Source organism: Trematomus bernacchii, unplaced genomic scaffold (genome assembly GCF_902827165.1).
Source record: "Trematomus bernacchii unplaced genomic scaffold, fTreBer1.1, whole genome shotgun sequence".
Taxonomy (NCBI): domain Eukaryota; kingdom Metazoa; phylum Chordata; class Actinopteri; order Perciformes; family Nototheniidae; genus Trematomus; species Trematomus bernacchii.
The window spans coordinates 1,520,265-1,543,516 of NW_022987648.1; the positions used below are offsets into that span (position 1 = coordinate 1,520,265).

At 47.0% G+C, this 23,252-nt stretch overlaps 1 protein-coding gene across 1 annotated transcript in view; it reads right to left on the reverse strand.

The window, feature by feature from the left end:
* The window catches only part of LOC117485731 (nck-associated protein 5-like), a 117,306-nt gene that overhangs the window by 50,570 nt on the left and 43,484 nt on the right, over positions 1–23,252 (reverse strand). Inside the window, exons 6-7 of the mRNA XM_034134399.1 lie at positions 21,486–21,524; positions 17,848–17,967 (exon numbers count right to left, since the gene is read on the reverse strand). Coding sequence (XP_033990290.1) covers positions 17,848–17,967; positions 21,486–21,524 — 159 coding nt within the window. The remainder of the gene's footprint in view (positions 1–17,847; positions 17,968–21,485; positions 21,525–23,252) is intronic.

Here is a 23,252-nt window from a genome sequence, read left to right on the forward strand (position 1 = left end):
AAATGACTCTGCAGCACCCCGGATAACTACTGCTTCTATGTCCGCCCATCAGCATCCATATTCGGCCTTCTTCACGGCACCACCACCCCTTCTGTGGAGGGTATTCTCGTGCCCCTGGTGACTCTACAAGGGGGGTGGTTTTTATGGTGCTTCTATGTCCGCCCATCAGCATCCATATTCGGCCTTCTTCACGGCACCACCACCCCTTCTGTGGAGGGTATTCTCGTGCCCCTGGTGACTCTACAAGGGGGGTGGTTTTTATGGTGCTTCTATGTCCGCCTATGAGCACCCAAATTCGGCCTGGATCATCCAGGATTTGTGGGCTAAGCTCCATAAACTGACTAAATCACCCAGAGAGGTCACCTTTCTAGCCCAAATATATATAATACAAATACATTTAAATAGTAAAAGGTGCACTTGTGCTCTGCATTACCCGGAATTTTATTTTCATAGCCCCATGATAGTGATTAAAAATCATTTTCATGGGAAAAAGTGTTAAAACGCCTGATTAAATTATATGCAGGACCCCAGTGAGCTCCAGACTATGTGCATTGTGTTGGGGAACCATATCAATGATAGAATAAATGCATTTAAATGCAAAAATAATGATTTAAAATCATTTTAGGGGGACAATTGTGGAGAGGAGCCTGAAAATGACTCTGCAGCACCCGGGATAATTACCAGTTCATCTGGTTTAAATGTGGTGGTGATAGTGGCATTAACTAGTACCCAGTACTGGGAGAGAACCAGGCTACAGCACATGTCTTTTCAACCCAGGAAAGAGTGCTCAAAACGTGGGTAAAGGTGTGTTAACATGTGTGTTTCAGACCTCCAGGAGAGACCAGGGGGAAATCACCTCTCTCTGCCCGCTCACAGAGCCCCCAAGGACGGACTAGAGACCTCCAGCAGCAGTCCCCAACAGTGGGACTCTGCACCTCCAGGAGAGACCAGGGGGAAATCACCTCTCTCTGCCCGCTCACAGAGCCCCGAAGGACGGACTCATGACCACCAGCATGTTCCCCGAACAGTGGGACTCTGTGTATTTCAGACCTCCAGGGCGGAGACCGTGAAAATCACCTCCCTCTGCCCGCTCACAGACCCCCAAAGTACGGACTAATTACCTCCAGCATGTTCCCCTAACAGTGGGACTCTGTGTATTTCAGACCTCCAGGGCGGAGACCGTGAAAATCACCTCCCTCTGCCCGCTCACAGACCCCCAAATTACGGACTAATTACCTCCAGCATGTTCCCCTAACAGTGGGACTCTGTGTATTTCAGACCTCCAGGGCGGAGACCGTGAAAATCACCTCCCTCTGCCCGCTCACAGACCCCCAAAGTACGGACTAATTACCTCCAGCATGTTCCCCTAACAGTGGGACTCTGTGTATTTCAGACCTCCAGGAGAGACCAGGGGGAAATCACCTCTCTCTGCCCGCTCACAGAGCCCCCAAGGACGGACTAGAGACCTCCAGCAGCAGTCCCCAACAGTGGGACTCTGCACCTCCAGGAGAGACCAGGGGGAAATCACCTCTCTCTGCCCGCTCACAGAGCCCCGAAGGACGGACTCATGACCACCAGCATGTCCCAATAACAGTGGCACCTCCATAACCTTGCACTCACTTCACTTGTCTCACACACACCCAGGGGGGTGAAAGAGGACACATTGGAGCACACATTGACCCAGCAGTAAGTGCTTGAAACGTGGGTAAAGGTGTGTTAAACTGTGGGGTAACATGTTTCAAATGACAGCACGGTGCTGCTTGTTGGCAGGCTGACTCAGTTCACTTGTCTCACACACACCCAGGGGGGGAAAGATAACACTTGTACCCAGGAATAAGTGTTTGAAAGGCGGGGAAAAGTTGTTTGAAATAGTATAATACCTCCAGGCCGCATAACTGCACTTTACAAGCCAGAAATAATGTTTAAATGGTCGGGGAAAGTATTTTTAAATGTCTGGAAGAGAGTTTTAGCCAGTCATTTTGCACGAAATCATTTAACATTGACGCTCTCCTGAAAATGCACAGAATATGTGCTTTTTCAGGAGACCGTCAATGTTAAATGATATCGCGCAAAATGACTGACTAAAACCCCGGAATAAGTGTTTGAAAGGTGGGGAAAAGTTGTTTAAAATAGGCTGATACCTCCAGGACGCATAACATGGGTAAAAAGTGTGTTAAAAGGTCGGGGAACATGTTTCAAATGACAGCAGACTGGTGGTTGTTAGCAGGCTGGCTCAGTTCACTTGTCTCACACACACCCAGGGGGGGAAAGAGGACACATTGACCCAGGAGAAAGTGCTCAAAACGTGGGTAAAAGTGTGTTGAAAAGTGGGGGTACATGTTTCAAATGACAGCACACTGCTGCTTGTTGGCAGGCTGACTCAGTTCACTTGTCTCACACACACCCAGGGGGGGAAAGATAACACTTGTACCCAGGAATAAGTGTTTGAAAGCGGGGAAAAGTTGTTTGAAATAGTATAATACCTCCAGGCCGCATAACTGCACTTTACAAGCCAGAAATAATGTTTAAATGGTCGGGGAAAGTATTTTTAAATGTCTGGAAGAGAGTTTTAGACAGTCATTTTGCACTAAATCATTTAACATTGACGCTCTCCTGAAAATGCACAGAATATGTGCTTTTTCAGGAGACCGTCAATGTTAAATGGTTTCGTGCAAAATGACTGGCTAAAACCCCGGAATAAGTGTTTGAAAGGCGGGGAAAAGTTGTTTAAAATAGTCTGATATCTCCAGGGCGCATCACCAGAAATGTACAAGCCAGGGAAGATGCCTGAATCCCGGATACTTTAGGTCTGTCACTTAGGGTGACCGCACCACTCCGACGCTCCCGAGAGCGGACGTCCATTGTTTGTAAGGCACCTAAGAGGGATAAATATGTGTCCCCGGTGTGTAAGGAGACTCAAAAAGTGTCAGAAAATACAACCCTCTCTCTTTTCCTCGGTACCCTAATCTCTAAAAACGGGGGTACAACCGTACAACGGAGCTGATCCAGATTTGCTGCGTCATGACGACGTTACTAAAATGTGGGCTGGCTTTACATTGAACTCCTGGCAACGTCCCGCCCACAGCCCAACCTATTGTCTTTTAAGATTTGGAATTCACCGTCCACAGTCACAAATACACTGAAGTCTGTTTTCTAGCCTAACAAGGATCTAATAATACAGCAATATTTCATCCATCAGAACTGACTCAAATGATTTATACATCACAGTACCAGTACCAGAGCCCAACCAGGAAAATGTCAAAAGAAAAATATCCAACTAATAATATTTGTGGCCAGCAGTAAATTAACAATAAGCCACTGTTTGATTGGACTTTAATGAACAGTGTCAGGGTGTACATGCTCCCTCCAGCAGCAGCAGCAGTGATACAGAGTGTGTAAGTCTGACCTGGACAGAAACGTCAAAGATGAAGGACAGCATTTCCTGCTCTCCTAGGATCGCAGCATACTTCATGACCTGCTGTGGGAATTGCTAGACATTTCTGCAGTGATCATGAACTGGTCTCCTGAATGCAGATATTTGGATTTTGTCAGTCATGCTGGGAACCGTGGCAATCAAAAGAGACCTTTAGAAACAAAGACACTTCTCGTGTGCCTGATGCATAATGATTCTCTGCAAGAGACAGAAGGGTCATTTTATCAGTTTGAGGAGTTTAGAAAACCAGCGTTCTGGTTAAGGCCAATTATGAATCTCAGTTTACATTGTGGCAAAGACAAAGAAAGAGAATCAACACAGATTTACTTTGCGAAAACCTGACTTTTTATAAGCCAGATACACTCAATGTTTTATTTAGGCCATTACTAAAGTATGTCTCAGCTGTCAATCTTACTTTACTTTACAATGAATTGAAAATGAACTACTATACTAAAAAGGTTTACATAAATAGTTGACTTGTGTACTGCAAGTTTCGTCAGACAGCCGTCTCCAACAACAAATGTCATTGCAATAAAACATAAACCTGTATTTGATGGACACTCAAGCTAGTTAATGGATGAAACCTTTGAGGGAATATAATAGGAAGGCCTCCAGCTACAGGTGTGTGAATCAGTGCTGCAGAAACACAAAACCGATAGTTACGTCTGTAACTACGGTTCTATGAGTCCCGGATGACCGCCAGAGGCGGTGCTTTTAGATGGATATTTTTATATGGATATTTAGATGGATATGTCCATCGTGCGCATGCGCAGTACGAGTACCAATAACAACAAAGTCACCTGTGACCCACGTGACACCGGCTATATCAGCCAGTGTCATCAGAGGATCTGTTCCCAGAATCTTCTCGCGAGCACACAAGAATTCTGAGTGACAGGAAACTCTGGCGGTCATCCGGGACTCATAGAACCGTAGTTACAGACGTAACTATCGTTCTATTTCGTCCCTACTGACCGCCAGAGGCGGTGCTTTTAGCACTGGATGACTTATACCAACCATGTCATGAAGAAACCAAATACTCACCTAGCTGGAAGCAGCGGAGCTTGGCAACAGGACCACGCCCAAAGGATGGGGAGTGGCGACATTGACCCGGTAGAACCTGGAGAATGTGCCAGAAGACGCCCAAGACGCCGCGGCGCAGATGGTCTCCAGGGGCACTCCTCTCAGGGCGGCCCAAGATGTTGAGACGCTCCTTGTAGAGTGGCATCTCACCCCTGATGGCAGGGGGCGGCCACTGGCCCCATAGGCATGTGCGATTGTATCAACAACCCAGTGGGACAGCCGCTGCTTGGAGAGAGCACAACCCTTCCTAATGCCGCCATGGCAAACGAAGAGCTGCTCTGACTGCCGTACACAGGCCGTAGCATCGACATACGCTCTCAGGGCACGCACAGGGCACAGCAACTCGGGCGTGCGGCTCTCCTGTGGGACGTTAAAGCGTGCCAGCTGGATGGGCCGATTGGAGTGGGCAAGTGGAAGCACCTTGGGCAGGAACGCCACATTCGGCCAGAGGGCAACACCCGAGCCATCGGAGTTCCACCTCAGGCATGTATCGCTCACGGAGAGGGCATGCAACTCCCCAACTCGCTTCCCTGAGGTTATGGCAAGCAGAAATGCTGCCTTCAAGGACAGCCACTTAAGCCCCACCTGGGCCAGGGGCTCGAAGGGAGGAGATGATAGGGCATCTAACACTAGGGGCAGGTCCCAAGCCGGAGCCCTCGGGGTACTAGGGGGACGCTGCCGTAAGGCCCCTCTCAGGAAGAGGGACACCGACCTGTGGCGCCCCACCGTGGCGCCGTCGACCCCGACATGTTGGGCAGAGATAGCAGCCGTATATACCTTCAAAGTGGAGTGAGAACGTCCACTATCCAGAAGGGACTGCAGGAACTCCAGAATGGTGGCCACAGAGCAATGCCCCGGATTCTCAGCCTTACCCAAACACCAGTGGGAGAAGAGCTTCCATTTGCACTCGTACTGTGCTCGAGTGGATGGTGCTCTGGCATTCAGGATAGTTTCCCTGACCGATGCCGAAAAAGCGCTCAACAGTGGGTTGGGCCCCGCAGAGGCCAAGCCCAGAGCTGAAGGCGGTGAGGGTCGGGATGCCAGATCTGACCCCTGAGCTGTGACAGAAGGTCCTTCCTGTCGGGGAGGCGCCATGGTGGGCCACAGCAGAGACTGCGTAGCAGCGGGAACCAAACTCTCCCCGGCCAGCGGGGGGCGACCAGAAGGAGCCTGTGCCCCTGAGTAAGGACCCTCTGACGCGTCTGTAATAACAGCGGCTGCGGCGGGAAGGCGTACAGGAGACTGTCTGGCCAGTCGTGTGCCAGAGCGTCCTGCCCCATTGGGCTGGTCACCTCTGCCCAGGAGAACCAGAGGGGGCAGTGCCTCGACTCCTCCAAGGCAAAGAGGTCCACCTCGGCCCTGCCGAAAAGGCTCCAGATTGTCTCCACCACTTCTGGGTGAAGCCTCCACTCCCCTGGTGGAGGTTTGTGCTGAGAGAGGAAATCTGCCACCTGATTTTGGTCCCCTGGTAGAAAGACTGCCCGCAGGCTGGCCAAGCGGGGAGACTCCCAAGACAAGAGGCTCTGTGAAACCCAGAGCAGCTGTGCGGACCTGGTGCCCCCCTGGTGGTTGATCTGGGAAACCGCGGACATGTTGTCCGAACGAACAAGCACATGCCTGTCCGCCAGTTGGGGTAAAAAGTGCCTGAGCGCAAGCAGCACAGCGCGAAGCTCTAGCACGTTGATGTGATATGCACCTTCCTGGGCGGACCACAGACCCTGAACAGTCCTGCCCTGCCACACAGCACCCTACCCTGAGAGACATGCATCTACAGTGACAGTCTCCCGGCGGGATGGGATGGCGCCCATGGGCGCTCCCATCAGCAGATAGGCCCTGTTTCTCCAGCGTGACAGAGAGTGAAGGCACTGGCGCGACACCCTGACCCTCCTGTGCCTGTGCCACTTGGCGTCCAAGTGAAGGCTGTTCAGCCATATCTGCATAGGGCGCAGCGACAGCAGACCTAAGGGCACAACGGCTGAGGCAGCCGTCAGTCTGCCCAAGAGCCGGAGGAACTGAATGTAAGGCACATTCTTGCCCAGCCTGAAGATGGGGAGAAGGTGGGAAATGTCGTCCACACGACGAGGTGTTAGGCAGGCCCTCATGGCGACCGAGTCTAGGACCAACCCCAGGTAAGTGACCCGTTGGGAGGGGACCAGGCAGCTCTTCCCGGTGTTTACTGTCAGGCCCAACCGGGCTACGTGACATAAGAGGCGCGCCGTATCCTGGGCCACTTGGGACCGGGACGGCGCACAAACCAGCCAGTCGTCTAGGTACGGCAGGACCTTCATGCCCTGTGCCTGCAGGGGTGCGAGAGCTGCCGCCACGACCCTGGTAAACACCCTTGGAGAGAGGGAGAGACCGAAGGGAAGTACCCGGAACTAATAATGCTGGTCCTGAAAGGCAAACCTCAGGAACTTCCGGTGGTGGGACGCAATCGGCACGTGGAAGTAGGTGTCCCTCAAGTCCACGGTTGTGAACCACTCCCCCTGTGTGACAACACGGAGGGTGTCTGCTGTGGTCAGCATGTGGAAGGGCAGCACCTTCAGGAATCTGTTGATTCCTCTGAGGTCCAGTACTGGACGAAATCCGCCGACTTTCTTGCTCACCAGAAAGTACGCCGAGTAGAACCCCCCGGACTGAAGCAGGGGGTCCACTGGCTCGATTGCGCCCTTGGCCAAGAGGACGGACAGCTCTCGGGCCAGAGCTAAGGCCTTCGCCGGGTCGCTGACAACTGTCATCTTGACCCAGCCGAAGGCTAGGGGCCGGCGTCGAAACTGCAATTCGCATCCCTGGGTTAGGGTGGAAACCACCCAAGGGTCGGTAGTACAGGCAGCCCAGTAGCTGAGCTGCTGCTGGGAAAAGCAGCCGACGACCGGCCCAGGGACTTCAGGGCCTAGCCCCCCGACCCCTTGGGGGGCGGCGGTAAGGCTGTGGGGCCCGGGGCTGCCTAGAGGGCTGGCGACCGGGGGCACGAAAGTCATTAGGAGGTGGTTGAGTAGACCGCTGGGACCTCCGCAGACCACCACTGAAAGCCAGTGGCAGAGTGCGGCTGCTAGAGGGGCACCTGGGCCTGCTGGGAGTAGGCATAGGCCTACGTAGACCCGAGAGCTGCTGCCTGGTCTGTCTAGCTTGGGCAGCACACTCTAGTGCCGCCAGGGCAGCTGCTCCAAACAGCTCCCCTGGTTCGACCGGCACGCCGCGGAGGACACTCCTACATGTCTCCGTTAGTGGTGACTGAGCCAGCCAAACCTGGCGTCGAGTCTGCACCAGTAGGGACATAACTCGTCCCAATTCCCTAGTCATTAGGGCAAAGGCCTGCAGTGAAGCGTCACTGAGGCCCAGCAAAGAAGGCTCAGCCGGAGCCTGCTGCAGAGAGGCGGAGGCGGCCAGCATTAGATGGGAGAGAGAGTTCCCGATACGACCCATGCGTGCCGCTGCGTCATAGGCCTTACAGAGCAGTTCGTCAGTGACCCTGCACTGAGGCAGAGGGCACCTGGCATCAGGCCTTAGGGCCTCATCAGGAGCCAGAATCAGGGAGGTGATGGCAGGCTCGATGGGTGGCATGCGACCCAGCCCCACCCTCGCCGGATACTGCATGGCAGCCAGGGTCCGGCCATCAGAGCTGAAGCGGGAGAGGGCCTTGGTGTCTCTCCAGCATGCATGGAGCTCCCTCAGGTACTCCTCCGAAGGAGGAACAGTGAGGGGGACAGGGGTAGGGCTACGCCTGAAGAAGGCGCTAGCCTGAGACGCGTCGGCCTGCGGAACAGGAAGCTGCAAGTGTGCCAGGGCCGCACGAATAATGGCCGCCATGGAGGCGTCCTCCACGCCCTGCAGAGAGCCCTGAGCAGAGGAGTGGGAAGCCTCCCCGGGAGTGAGCGGGGCCTCATCCTCCACCTCTTCGTTGAAGAGGTTAGCCGAGGCCGCTAGTGACATGGCATCCTCATGCAGAGGTGCGGCAACCGAAGGAGGGGCAGGCGGCAAGCCAGCAGCCCCTATACCGGCCCCTGGTTGAAGGGCTAAGAGGAGCGACTTCATCATGTCCATGTCGGCGGCTAACCGATCCACCTTAGAGGACAGCCTGTTAGGGGGCGAACCCGTAGCCATCGCTCCCTCGGGTCGCCGGGAACGGCCAAACTGACCTAGGGGAAGATGCGACAAGGAGAGGTGTCCGTTGGCTGCTGCCAGACGCTCCACCTCTGCGACTCTGGCCGCTCTAAGCGCCCAAGGCATGCAGCTACAGTTCATGCAGGCATCCTGCGTGAGACCCTCCCTCAAATGCTCGAGACCAAGGCAAGAGGGGCAGCGGTCGTGGCCATCCTCGGGCTCGAGAGAAGCCATACAGGCGCTACATGGATGAGCCATCATGTAGGTAGCCAGATGCAGCGTAACCGGGAGCGGGGTGCGAGAACACAGCCTTCACCAGTTACCTGCTGAACGGAAGGAGTAGAGCCCTGCTCCTACTCGCCGAACGCGATAGGGGTGTCATGTCCTACACCCGCGTTACTTAGCAGAGGGAGCGGGGAGCGAGAGCACTGCCTTCACCTAGCTAAGTAAATGAAAGTGCAGAGCTACTAGCAGAGGGAGCGGGGAGCGAGAGCACTGCCTTCACCTAGCTGAGTAAACGAAAGCGCAAAGCTACTAGCAGAGGGAGCGGGGAGCGAGAGCACTGCCTTCACCTAGCTAAGTAAACGAAGCACAGAGCTACCAAATAAGGAAGCTTAACAGGGCAGCTAGCCAGCCGGCTGCTGCTCACAATCAAGGAACACTCTTACCAGGAGCGGGGGTGAAAATACTGCCTTCACTGGTTGAGTAAAATAGCGAAACAAGCTAAAGAAAAAACAGCACGGGTAATCCGGTGCTTACCTCAAGCGTCAGCCAAAGTGGCTGACCAGGCAGGACACAGTTAGGCTGAGCCGCGCTACTGCTAACTAGCTAAACAAGAGGACACAACAAAAGCTGGAACTCAGGATGCTAACGATAGCTTGGCAAGTAGAAAAGTACAGAGAGCGCAACAAGGGCAACTCCTGGGAGAGGGGGCGGAAACGCTACCGTCACCAGAAAGTTCAAGCCAGGTAGCAACCAAGACAGAAATCAGGACAACCTAGCTGGGAGAGGGAGTGGAAACACTGCCGCCACCGACCAAGCCGACACCAACCTGTCCGTTGAAGTTTTCTGCGCAGCCGGCCACAGCTCCTGGAGGACGGGTAATCCCGCGGCTCCGACTGGATCAGTCGCGAAGCTACACGCAGCCAGCTGGATGCAGAGAAATCCTTAAATCCAAACGTTCCAACTGAACGCTGTAGGCTACAATAGTGTAGCCACGGTACTCTCGCGCAGCGAGAAGATGAAAGGAACAGATCCTCTGATGACACTGGCTGATATAGCCGGTGTCACGTGGGTCACAGGTGACTTTGTTGTTATTGGTACTCCAGTGTTAATTTCGTCAATGAAAACTATGACGTCAACGACCTTTTTTACATGACTAAGACGAGACGATGACGAGCTAAAAATAGATTCTTGATAACGAAAACTATGACGAAATGTATATTTAGTTTTCGTTGACGAGACGAGACGGGACTAAGGTGTTAATGGTGGACTATCGGACATTCAAAATGCAGCATATTTTCCCCCAAGTGTCCGTCTTGTCTGTCAAAATGCATCTTACGTTTCTAACTTGCAATATCATTATTTCCGCTCTCTTCACTCCAGAAGAGCGATCTCCCTGTGTCTCTCTGTGTGCGGGGGGCGGGGCCTAACAGACACGCTGCAGCGGCACACAGAGATCTGCCGGGAACGGAGCGTTCAGAAGTATAGAGACACTCTACAAGGCTCGATGTGGAAAAAGCTTGTTTGCCATTAGTGTTATGGCGTAAGCGCGTTGACACGAGTAGAGTAGTCTGTCCAAACAGCCGGCCAAAAGGCGTCATATTCAATCGGAGAAATGCACAATTTTCGACTTCCTTAACTCGTAGCTCTGTTGCGCCAATTACGAGTAACGTTATCACATCAGGTGCGCAGAGGTGGGAGAAGTACTCAGATCTTGTAGTTAAGTAAAAATACCATAGTGTATGAATACTCTGTTACAGTAAAAGTCCCGCATTCAAAATGTTCCTCAAGTAAAAGTATAAAAGTAGCGACAGTAAAAGTAGTCATTGTGCAGATTGGTCCATTCCAGAATAATATGATATATTTTATAATTATTGATCATTAAAGTGTTCTCAAAGCTGGTAAAGGTGCAGCTAGTTTGAATGACTTTGTATACTGCAGGGTAGCTTGTGAATTTACTCCAGGTGGAACTAAAGTCTGATTTAACACTTGATTATATTTCACATCATTCATCCAGATCTGTGAAGTAACTAAAGGTATTAAATAAATGTAGTGGAGTAAAAGTACATCATTTACCTCTGAACTGTAGAGGAGTAGAAGAACTAAGTAGCAAAACATTTAAATGTAAAGTACAAGTACCTCAACCTATACATATTTTATTTATTTATTTCACATGTAAATAAAGCAATGTTGATTCGGTTAACAATTTGTTTAGTTTTTCCCTTTAAAAAATAACAAAAAGTACCTACAAGAATACCGTTAAAGTACCGGATCGATAAGCAGTTTCGATAAGAGTAGTAGTACCGTTAAAAACCTTAGCGATACCCATCCCTATATATTACACAAGTAAAGTGTTAAGAGAATGAAATGTTGCTTTACGAATTTCAACACTTGATGCTGTCACATTGATTCCAATTTCAGATACCTGTATTTGCCTAACTGAATTAGTTTAAAGAGAGAAAACATTTTGACTAAAAGTTGACTAAAATGTAATTTTTCATCGACTAAAAGTTGACTAAAACGTTTTGAGTTTTCGTCGACTAAAACTAGACTAAAACTACGAAGGATAGGAATGACTAAAATGTGAATAAAACTAATAACCATTTTCGTCTAAAGACTAAGACTAAGACTAAATCAAAAACAGCTGCCAAAATTAACACTGTGGTACTCGTACTGCGCATGCGCACGATGGACATATCCAGTGCTAAAAGCACCGCCTCTGGCGGTCAGTAGGGACGAAATAGAACTGTCTCATGCAGCATTTCATAACTGCTGCATTGTTCATTGTTCTGTGTGTGTGTGTGTGTGTGTGTGTGTGTGTGTGTGTGTGTGTGTGTGTGTGTGTGTGTGTGTGTGTGTGTGTTCTTCTGTCATATAAAGCCATGAAAAAAGATGAGTCTCTGTAGTGTTTATTGAGTTATTCCAAAATGTGTGTGAATTAGGGCTGTCAAGTTAACGCGTTAATAACGCGCTAACGCAAAAAACAATTAACGCCACTAATTATTTTAACGCGATTAACGCATGTGTATTTTTTGTCCTCGGCCGCCCCGTAGTTTCAGAGCGCATCGAGTTTAAAATACCATCTACAAGCTGATGCTGACAGCCCCGCTCCTGCCGCCCGCTTGTGGCAGACCACACTTCCACGCTCACCGGCAGGCCCGGACTGGCCATCGGGAGGACCGGGAGGGAGTGTGTATGTGTGGCACGAGCGAGGCACACCTTACGTGTTGTTGTTGTTGTTGTTAGCATCTGGTGCTAGCTAGCTGCGCTAACGGATATACTGTAAGGAGCTGTTTCAATGAAAACAGAGGAGCGACATTTCGCCGACAACTGCGCCGAGCACTTGACTTTATGCAGGGAGCCAGACAGTGGGACATTGTACGAAAAGTCAGCACACTCAGCACGGATAGTGCGCGCAACATGATTGCAGCGTCCAGGCAGCTCCCGTTCGAGCATATATGCCTTGAGCTGCACATAGCTCCAACGATCCATCACAGTACATTCACACACACACACACACACACACACACACACACACACACACACACACACACACACACACACACACACACACACACTTTGTATTGTATTATTGCATGAGAGAGGTTCCAGGTTGAATTGAGGCGAATATTTGTAATGTTCAGAGGTTGTTGTGTTTAATATTCATGAGTATATTTGTCATTGTTCAAATGATAATAAACAAACATATAAAGCATATTTGTCCACTCATATGTTGATAAGAGTATTAAAAACTTGAAAAATATCCCTCTAAGGTACATTTAGAACAGATAAAAAATGTGCGATTAATTTGCGATTAATCGCGATTAACTATGGACAATCATGCGATTAATCGCGATTAAATATTTTAATCGACTGACAGCCCTAGTGTAAATACGACCTACCAACGGGTCTGAAAGCTGCCAGACAGAACCTGCCACTGAGAGGACATATCCTTCCGAGTCAGGTCCTTCAGAGGCTAGGCAAGAATCTTTCCTGACATTCGAGAACGAAGAATGGAACAGGCTAGCAAGTGTGCAGGTGTGCGGCATATGCAAGGCCCCGCCTTATTGAGCGCGACTTGTTTGAAGACTCATAACTGATTTGCGAAGACGGACATGTTTTTGTTGTTGTCTTTTATCCATAAATGTTTTGAGATGGAGGAAGAGATATTATATATATATTTCATGCTTCCCGCACAATAAGCAAGCAACACTTTTCTTCCGTGTCAATTTTGCATATATAGTTTGTGCATGTTTGTAGTCGTTCTAACACTTATCGATGTGGAGAAAATGTGTTATCACATTTAAATTGTATTTTTAATAATGTAAACACACACACAAGCAAATTGCAGATTTGAAAAAAATAACCATTAACAATTAACAAATGTCAAGTAAACTGAAACTGCCCTCTATTCTTTATGTTGTGCAGGCCCATCATTACTGCATTATTAATGCCACCGTGCCAGTCCGTGGAAATTGGTCCGTGCGCAAAGAATTGTGGGTAATTTAAGACCGCCGAGGTTACACATAAGTAGCCTTGAAATGTTCTGCAACAAAGGATTCAGTCCTCGATAGAAGGATCCTGTACATTGGAAGAGTCCTTCGGCGGGATTCGATGATGTAGCATCCTTGAAATAGAGGCTCTGAAGGATCCTTCCTTGACATTGAGAAGCAGCCTGTGTTGATTGTTTTGGCTTTAACCAAAAGTCTCCATTCAAGTGCACATTTTAACTGGAAAGAGAAACACATATTCTATTTCAATAAAATAATTAATCAAACCTCAAGCAATTAACCCAGATGAAAATAACATGTTAGAACTAGAGAATGCAATTCCTGAAGAAATTGCTAGTGGGAATGCTTTATGCTGAAAAGCTGACGCTAAACTGCTATGCTGAAATGTAATGTGTAAGAAGAAAGTGTATGTGTAAGAAGAAAGTGAAGAATTTAGCTTGAATGTGTGATGAGTGAAGAAAAGAAAGTAAAAAGGCTTGGAAAAGCAGCAGAATATTTGAACTGCAAACTTTTGAACTAACTTGATGGTGAATGATCTGTCGCCATGGCAACGGCATTTGATGACACCCCATAATACGCTTAGATGCGTTGATGGCTGCATCGTTACCAAACCTGTGAAGTTTTGGGCCGTTTGGAACATTTTCACTGAAGTTATGAGAAAACCGTGTTTCATGGCGAGTATTGTGTTGCCATGGCAACGGCATTTGAAGAAACCCCATAATTGATGTAGAGCTGTTGACGGCTGGACCGGTGATATACAAGCGAAGTTTGGGGGACGATCGCACCGTTTCCATTGGACTTACAGCGACATCGTGCTTCATGGCGAGTGGTCTGTCGCCATGGCAACGGCATTTGATGACACCCCATAATACGCTTAGATGCGTTGATGGCTGCATCGTTACCAAACCTGTGAAGTTTTGGGCCGTTTGGAGCATTTTCACTGAAGTTATGAGAAAACCGTGTTTCATGGCGAGCATTGTGTTGCCATGGCAACGGCATTTGAAGAAATCTCAAAACTGTCCCGTAGATGTCTTCAGGGCTGGACTGTTAGCACACATGTGAAGTTTGAGCACTTTTTGAACATTTTCATAGGAGTTATAGCAACATTGTGTTTCATGGCGAGTGGTCTGTCGCCATGGCAACGGCATTTGATGACACCCCATACTACGCTTAGATGCATTGATGGCTGCATCGTTACCAAACCTGTGAAGTTTTGGGCCGTTTGGAACATTGTGTGTGAGAGAGAGAGAGAGAGAGAGAGAGAGAGAGAGAGAGAGAGAGAGAGAGAGAGAGAGAGAGAGAGAGAGAGAGAGATATTGAGGAAGAGGAAGATATTGAGGAAGAGGAAGATATTGAGGAAGAGGAAGATAGAGAGAGAGAGAATGAAATGAACAGTTAGAACTGACTCTTGATCGCCCTCTCTCTCTTCTCTTGAACGGCATATGATGACACCCCATAATTGACGTAGAGCTGTTGAGTGCACGACCATTAACCATTATCTGAAGTCTGCTGCTCTGAGCATGTCAGTTGCAGTGACGACATCATCGTGTTCCATTACACAGGTGTTTGTAGTTGAGCTAACGAGCTCTGTAGAGATCAAAGGTTTGCATTGTTCTGAATGAGAGATAAACCTCTTACATGTGAACGTTTTGTGGAAGAACGATAACAGATATCTGTGAAATTTCAAAACGTGAAGCATGTCAAGGAAGTTGAGTATCTGAAGTGTAATTTGTGTGTACTTTCGGGTTAATAATGTGGCCTTTTTGGCAGTTTAACTAAAGGTGTGCGGCTGCTGCTGTGAGGAAATATCAGCCTGAAATTACAATGGGTTTTAATGGAGACATGTTGAACGTTTTTGTCACTTCATGCCCTCAAGAGGCATTTTGTTTAATTATTTTGCTTAATTATTTGTCATTTTTCAAGCTACGAGATGTTTTCCTATGTTTGTCATGATAAATGATGTCTCAGGAATGTAGGGTTCGGGAATTATGGCAGTTTAAAAAAAAAAATATGAAGGCATATTTTTTTTGTAGATTTCCTACACTCTAGCTGTGACATCACGCACTCTGCCTTAATGAGCTGTGCAATGTTAAAGTTAAAATGTTAAAAATGTGATGTATTATGGGATGTATCTCTGGAATTATGAAAGTTATGAATGATAAAAGTAATAGCCTGCGATTCCCGACCGAGCTGAACGTTTTGATGTTTGAACGGAGTTTCTGCGATGTTGAATGTGGGAGGAGAAGAGGGCCAAAATAAGTCAGTGGAATAATAAACTTTTTGTCTGTAGCATAACATATAGTTGGAATGCTGTATCAGCATTCCCACTAAAATATACGTCATGACGCAAACGATGACGCAATGACGCAGCACCACTCGGGCTCTGGGCGGTGTGAACAAAACGGGGGCTGAAAATAAAAAACGGTTCCGAACCAGAAGAGTGCAAGCTCAGAGCTAGAACGGGAGCTGCGTTGGTGTGAAAGGGGCATGATACGTGTAGAGCTTTAGTCAACAGCAGACACTTTAAATGTGTCATTTGTCTGTAATTGGTTTCAGTATTGCTGCTGGTACAATGACAGTGAGAGATCCTCATTACAGTCCAATAACCCAGCACTTCTGTCAATTACAGCTTGCACTTGAAAAAATACAAAATGAAAGGCTAACATTTCAGGGTTCTTTTAATATTTGGCTCAGAATGCTAAAATACTCATCTGTCCATCAAAAGTATCATCCATCATTAATTATTCATGGTAGAGGAGGCAAGTTGACTTTAGATTCATGCAGTTAGTTTTACAGCATGGGACAGGTTATTAATTTCAACTCATTGCTGTTGTAACCAGTGGCCTACAGGGGCAAACGCGTTGAAATGGCCCAACACACTTCCATTAGGAGAAACACGCTGCAGTTTAAAAAACGATGCACAGAAAAAAACACAAATGAGCCGCAACACATGAAGACACATCTTCACATGACAAAACATGTGCAGCATTTACTAAAACGCTGCGCAAAACACAACGGAAACCAGGGGACACTAAAAAGTGACGCACACAGCTGGGAGACCAGGGGACACTAAAAAGTGACGCACACAGCTGGGAGACCAGGGGACACTAAAAAGTGACACACACAGCTGGGAGACCAGAGGACACTAAAAAGTGACGCACACAGCTGGGAGACCAGAGGACACTAAAAAGTGGCGCACACAGCTGGGACCGGAGCGCTTGATGATGTTCAGGATTATAAAGCTGGACAACTGTCCCTAAAATGTTTTATGGTCTTATTTTAACAATGTGATCACATGACTCCTTCTGATATTACTGCAGGTCTGCTGTAAGCTAGCTAGCTAACTTAGCTAACCTAGTCATTACAAATATAGTGACGAAAGACTTAGTTATGAAACACCTTTCAGGTTTAGTTTTGGAAACAATCTTTTCTATACGGAGTGAAATATACTAGTATTATGAATGGATATAAAGCATTCATATTTGGAAATCGATCACAATGGATTGAAATTGGTCACTTCTAAATGTCAGCGCTGGCTGGAAAGACAGTAGTACAAGTTATAAACTATACTATTCAATCCTGACCATATCGTTTTTATTGCTAACATATTGCGAATGATTGCCCATTTACACATTTATTTGTAGTTGTGTTTGGACCACTTCTCCAATGAAAGTTAAATGTTCAGTCTCATTTCACCTCTGGTGTTGGTCTCCACCTTCTCACGACAGAAATATCCTGTTCTTAAGTTGCTCAATGCTTCCACATGTCCACCAGCTAGGTGCTAACCTTTTCTGTTGGCTCGTTGGTGCTGGGCATGAAGCATAAAGTGCTATTAACGGCTAAGGTTGCACACCAAAACAGAACAACGAGCTGAGAGTAAGTGCAGAGTTGTGTGATCATTCACTGTGGGTCACTATGACAACACCCACCCAGGAAGACAAAGTTAACTAATAATTTTTTTGTATATAGAAATATTAATTAGCGCAGCTTTGAAGCTCTCCAGTGCAGTGGTGAAGCTTGACAACTGAATATGATGCTTAACATTAACGGAGGCCCAGGTGTTCAGCAATTATCCCCCAGGCGGTGTGGTTGAGAGAGCATTCCAATTAGAGAAACATTTGCAGCTTCAGATGGACGAGAGGTCTAGCACACTATTAGGCTCAATTCTGACAGGATTAACATAAAAAAAGACAGTGCTGATGACCAACAGTGCACTCTACAGTACATGCCACTATGACACTAACCACAGTAGCAAAGAATGGAAGAACAGTAAACCCAAATTATTCTATTTCCAACTCAAAATCTGACATTAATCTGCACATTCTAACGATTTGAATTAAATTACACCATGAATAGATTTCTCTCTCCTTCTAGTCCTTTTTCCTAGCTAGTAACCTTTAGAAGTAGTGCACTGCTCATGTAAAATTCAAACGGCCTTGCAGCCAGCAGCGTGGTCTGTCGGAGCCTGTTTGTATCCATTTTGCCATGCGTTCCTACCTGGGAGACAGGAGCCGTGGACATCTTGACACGTTGTTGAAACAGAACACTCAGTATGCGGTTTTGCTGCTCCAAGTCAAACACACGGGTCCGCAGCTTCACACACTCCTCTTTCAAGTCCTAGAGGAGGACAAGAATGGACTGATGACTGCGACTGATGGGGTATTTCAGAGACCTACATGTGTAACTGATGCTAATGTAGGGGAACAGGACACAATGCTGTGTTCATCGTGACAGTTCTCTAAAAGCTGGTCTACAGTATTACATTACATTGCATTACATTACATTACATTGCATTACATTACATTACATTGCATTTAGCTGACGCTTTTATCCAAAGCGACTTACAATAAGTGCATTCGACCAAGAAGATACAAACTTGAAGAAAACAGAATCATATAAGTACATCAGGTTTCATAGAGCCAAAACATTTCAAGTGCTACTCAACTAGCTTTAGATAAGCCAGTCCTTTATTAGTATATAAGTGCTTTGTTAGTCATTTTATTGCTCGAAGTGGAGTCGAAAGAGATGAGTTTTTAGTCTGCGCCGGAAGATGTGTAAGCTTTCTGCTGTCCTGATGTCAATGGGGAGCTCATTCCACCATTTTGGAGCCAGGATAGCAAACCGACGTGTTTTTGCTGATGGGAACTTGGGTCCCCCTCGTAGTGAGGGTGCAGCGAGCCGTTTGGCTGATGCAGAGCGGAGTGCACGTGCTGGGGTGTACAGTTTAACCATGTCCTGGATGTAGGAAGGGCCAGATCCATTCACAGCATGGTACGCTAGTACCAGTGTCTTGAAGTGGATTCTAGCAGTTACTGGAAGCCAGTGAAGCGAGCGGAGGAGCGGTGTGGTGTGGGAGAATTTAGGAAGGTTGAAGACCAGACGAGCCGCTGCATTCTGGATGAGCTGCAGAGGTCGGATGGCACATGCAGGTAGTCCAGCCAGGAGGGAGTTGCAGTAGTCTAGGGGTGAGATGACGAGAGGCTGGACCAGAAGCTGCGTCGCTTTCTGGGTCAGGAGGGGACGTATCCTCCTGATGTTGTAAAGAGTGTATCTGCAGCAGCGGGTTGTGGCAGCGATGTTTGCAGTGAAGGACAGGTTGTTATCTAGGGTCACACCCAGATTCCTTGCAGTCTGAGTCGGGGAAACAACAGATGGGCCGATGTTGATTGTTAGGTCAAGAGTGGGACACTCTTTTCCCGGAAGAAAAAGCAGTTCAGTCTTGTCAAGGTTGAGCTTGAGGTGGTGAGCAGACATCCACTGAGAGATATCAGCTAGACAAGCAGAGATGCGTGCGACGACCTGGGTCTCTGAGCGGGGAAAAGACAGAATTACGTCGTCAGCGTAGCAGTGGTATGAAAAACCATGCAGGCTAATGACCGATCTGAGCGAGTTTGTGTACAGAGAGAAGAGGAGGTGACCAAGGACAGAGCCCTGAGGGACCCCTGTAGTTAATTGACAAGGGTCGGACTTGGACCCTCTCCAAGTTACCCTGTAGGTGCGGTCTTTGAGGTATGAGGTGAGGAGGGAAAGTGCAGAGCCTGAAACACCAAGAGTGCGAAGGAGGATCTGATGATTCACCGTGTCGAATGCAGCAAACAGGTCCAAAAGGATGATGACAGAGGAGAGGGAGGCTGCTTTAGCAGTGTGCAGTTCCTCAGAGACAGCAAGGAGAGCAGTTTCTGTGGAGTGACCTGCCTTGAAACCAGACTGGTGGTGTGGATCAAGAAGGTTGTTCTGATGGAGATAACAGGAGAGTTGTTTAAAGACAGCGCGTTCAAGTGTTTTAGACAGGAACGGGAGGAGAGAGACAGGCCTGTAGTTTATAACATCAGACGGGTTGAGAGTGGGTTTCTTTAGGAGAGGGTTTACTCTTGCCTCCTTGAGACTGTTTGGAAAGTGACCAGAAGTTAGAGAAGTGTTGATGAGATGGGTGAGAGACGGTAGAATATCAGGAGCGATAGTCTGAAGGAGGTTTGAGGGGATAGGGTCCAGAGGACAGGTGGTAGGACGGGCAGAGGTAATGAGGGTAAGAACCTCACTTGGAGAGAGAGGGGAAAAGGAGGTTAGTGTGTGGGTGAAAGGTGGGTCTAGTGACCCACCGGTGAGTAAAGGTGGGTCTGGTGACCCAGCGGTGAGTAAAGGTGGGTCTGGTGACCCAGCGGTGAGTAAAGGTGGGTCTGGTGACCCAGCGGTGAGTAAAGGTGAGTCAGAAAAAGAAGAGCGAATATCATCAACCTTTTTTTCAAAGTAGTTAACAAATTCGCTTGACAGAAGGGAGGAGGGGGAAGGGGCTTTGGGGGTTTCTAAGAGGGTGGAGAAGATAGAAAATAGTTGATGGGATTGGAATAGGAAGAATGGATTTTATCTTGAAAGAAAGTGCTTTTTGCCTGAGAAATCGAAGCAGAGAAAGAGGAGAGCCTGATAGGTTAGGAGGTCGTCATGGTGTTTGGATTTCCACCGTTTCCGCTCTGCTGCCCTAAGGATGGTTCTATTAGCATGCAGTGCGTCATTTAGCCAGGGAGCAGGAGGGGACTGACGAGGCTGCCGAGATGTAAGAGGACAGAGAGAGTCCAGAGAGGATGAAAGAGTGGAGAGGAGAGTTTCTGCAGCAGAGTTTGGAGGCAGGAGTTGGAACGAGTCAGAGGAAGGGAGGGCTGAGAGCACCGATGAGGCAAAGGTAGAGGGGGAGAGGGAACGAAGGTTACGGCGGACAGGTGCAGGATGAGAAGAGATTAGTTTATGTTTGGAAAGGGGTAGAGAGAATGAAATGAAAAAGTGATCAGATGTGTGAAGTGGGTTTACAGAGAGGTTAGAAGTCGTGCAGTTCCTTGAGAATATGAGATCAAGGACATTGCCAGCTTTATGAGTTGGTGGGGATGGAGACAGTGAGAAAGCAAAGGCGGTTAAAAGAGATGTTAGTTCAGATGTCTTCCCTGTCTGGAGGTTGAAGTCTCCGAGAAGTACAGTGGGAGGGCCAGTTTCAGGGATGAGATGATCTAATTCCTCCAAGAAGTCCCCCAATGTTATGCACACCACTTGTTCAGTATGCTAAAGAACAAGTGTGGATTACAAGTGTGGCTTGTTATTGGAATGTTTCTTCCACATTTATGCAGAGGTGGAATAAATCATTGTTTAGCAATCAGAAGCAAGACTATTAACGTTCAAGTCCAAAACATTTTGGTCCATCAAAAGTATTGCCACTTTGGAATTTAACAGATAGAAGTGGTATGATACGTTTACAGAAATAGTAAATATTATTGTGTGTTTCTTAACTTTTCCAGCAAACTGGTTGGATGTGCCTCACACAGTTCAGATTCTCAGTATGCTTTGCTGTCAGTGTTAAGGTTAAAGCTCAGAGATATTTTCTATTTTGTCCGTCTGCTGGTTTGCAATGACAAACATAGCTTCTTGTGAGAAAATAAAGAGATGTATTACACATGTAATCATACATGACATGCATTATAATGAAAATATAAGATTTTATTTTATTGTCATAGAATATGAGATGAGAAATGAAGTGCTGCTAATCATTGTTATTGTTATTGACATACAGTATAGTCACTAGTTGTGAAGGTCACCATTTCTCTGACTGACTGTAATAGCTGACTGGATGCAGGATGTAGAGACAGACTCACCTTCTGTGTGAGCAGTGCCTGGACCACCTGGTTGGCCACCTTGAAGAGACGTGAAAACAAATATCTTAACATGCATCATGAGTCTGGTCAGTAGAGTGGATGTCAGAGGAACTGTGAGAGGCAGAGCGATTGTAAAACAAAGTGACCCTCTACAAACACCATCAGAGAGAATGAGAGGCATGTAAGGTCCTGTGAGGACACACTGACAGCGGGTTGCATCACAAAGTCAGATTTTGTCAATTCACACAGCGGCTGCCTGCAATAAGTACATCTTTTTTATGACTATATTTTGGTTTATTTATGTGCTGAGAAGTTCTCAGCACATAAATAAAAAACATTTTCTCAAAGTTTGACCTGATCAATTGCTAATATTTAGAAGGCTTTAATCGCAATACAATACATTTTTTTTTTAAATCAATAAATCGTTATGACATCCATATGTTGTGTGAAAGTTTTGTTTTTCTTCAGCAAGTAGCTGTGTTATAAGCAGGATAATCTACACAGCCGCTCTTCACTGCTTGTTTTTTTTGTTGGTGATGAAAAGTGTGAGTTAATAATAACTACAAGTGTGTGTCGATTCCCCTCCTGACACACTGATAAACACTGATCATGCATTTAACTGGCTGATCTCAGACCGTGTGATATAACTAAGATAATTAGAATGATCAAATGTTTATATTCTTAATCTGAAATGCCTTTTCCCTGTTTCTTATATTTCTGAAGCGGAAGCATACATTATAGCTTCACAGAAGATGCAGGTGCTTAATACTGAAGGTGAGCAGCAGGAGCCATGCATCCCACAGCTGGAACCTGAAATGTCTGTCCTCATCCAGAATATGTAAAATCTCATGGGCAGCAATCTCCATGGTAACAAGCCCATTAGTAAAGCCTGATTCAAAGATAGAGTGCAGCAGTCTTGGTGGCAGGAGAGGGGGGGATAGAGAGGGGGGTGGGATAGAGAGAGGGCGGATAGAGAGGGAGAACGATGGAGAGACATTCAGACACTCTGTTGTCTGTCTTCAAATAGGAATGTCTTCTCCTGCCTCTCCCCCATGGACCACACTAACCTCACCTGTACCAGAGGGTGGATCTTAACCAGCAAGAGTCTGAGTCCTGACGAACAGATTACCTTGTCTCGCCGGAAGTAAAACATTCAAGTTTTTAGAGTTTTATTTTGTATTTATGTATTTATTATTTATTTAAGTATTGCCAGTTATACACAACCCTCAGAATATTTTTGCACATTTTGTACACAAGCTACCTCCCCACTATCTACACATCTTTCCATTCTAACAGTACTGCACATATTTTGTTATAATTTGCAATAATATATTTTATGTAGATTTTCGGTACATCCAGATTTGATGTAAATAACTTTCTATATCTTAATGTATGTTTTTCTTACTTGTTATCTTCTTTAACTGTCTTTATGTATGCAACATATACACGAGCAAATTCCTTGTACGTGTAAACCTATTTGGCATTAAACCTGTTTCTGATGCTGATTTCTATTTCCTTTTTCCTTCGATACCACTTTCTAATCGTGTAAGAAAGGAGCCATTCACACACTTTATCTTGATTTTTTAAGGTGTACAAAAAGATAGATGTGAATACTGATGTTTAATCACAGTCCATTCTGGTTACATATATGTGTGTACAATGACAATGCTTCCTACTGCAAATCAGTTCTGACCTACCTCTGCCAGTAGGGGTATGGGACATTTCCAAATATAGAATACTATGGTTTACATGACAGAATTAGTTTGT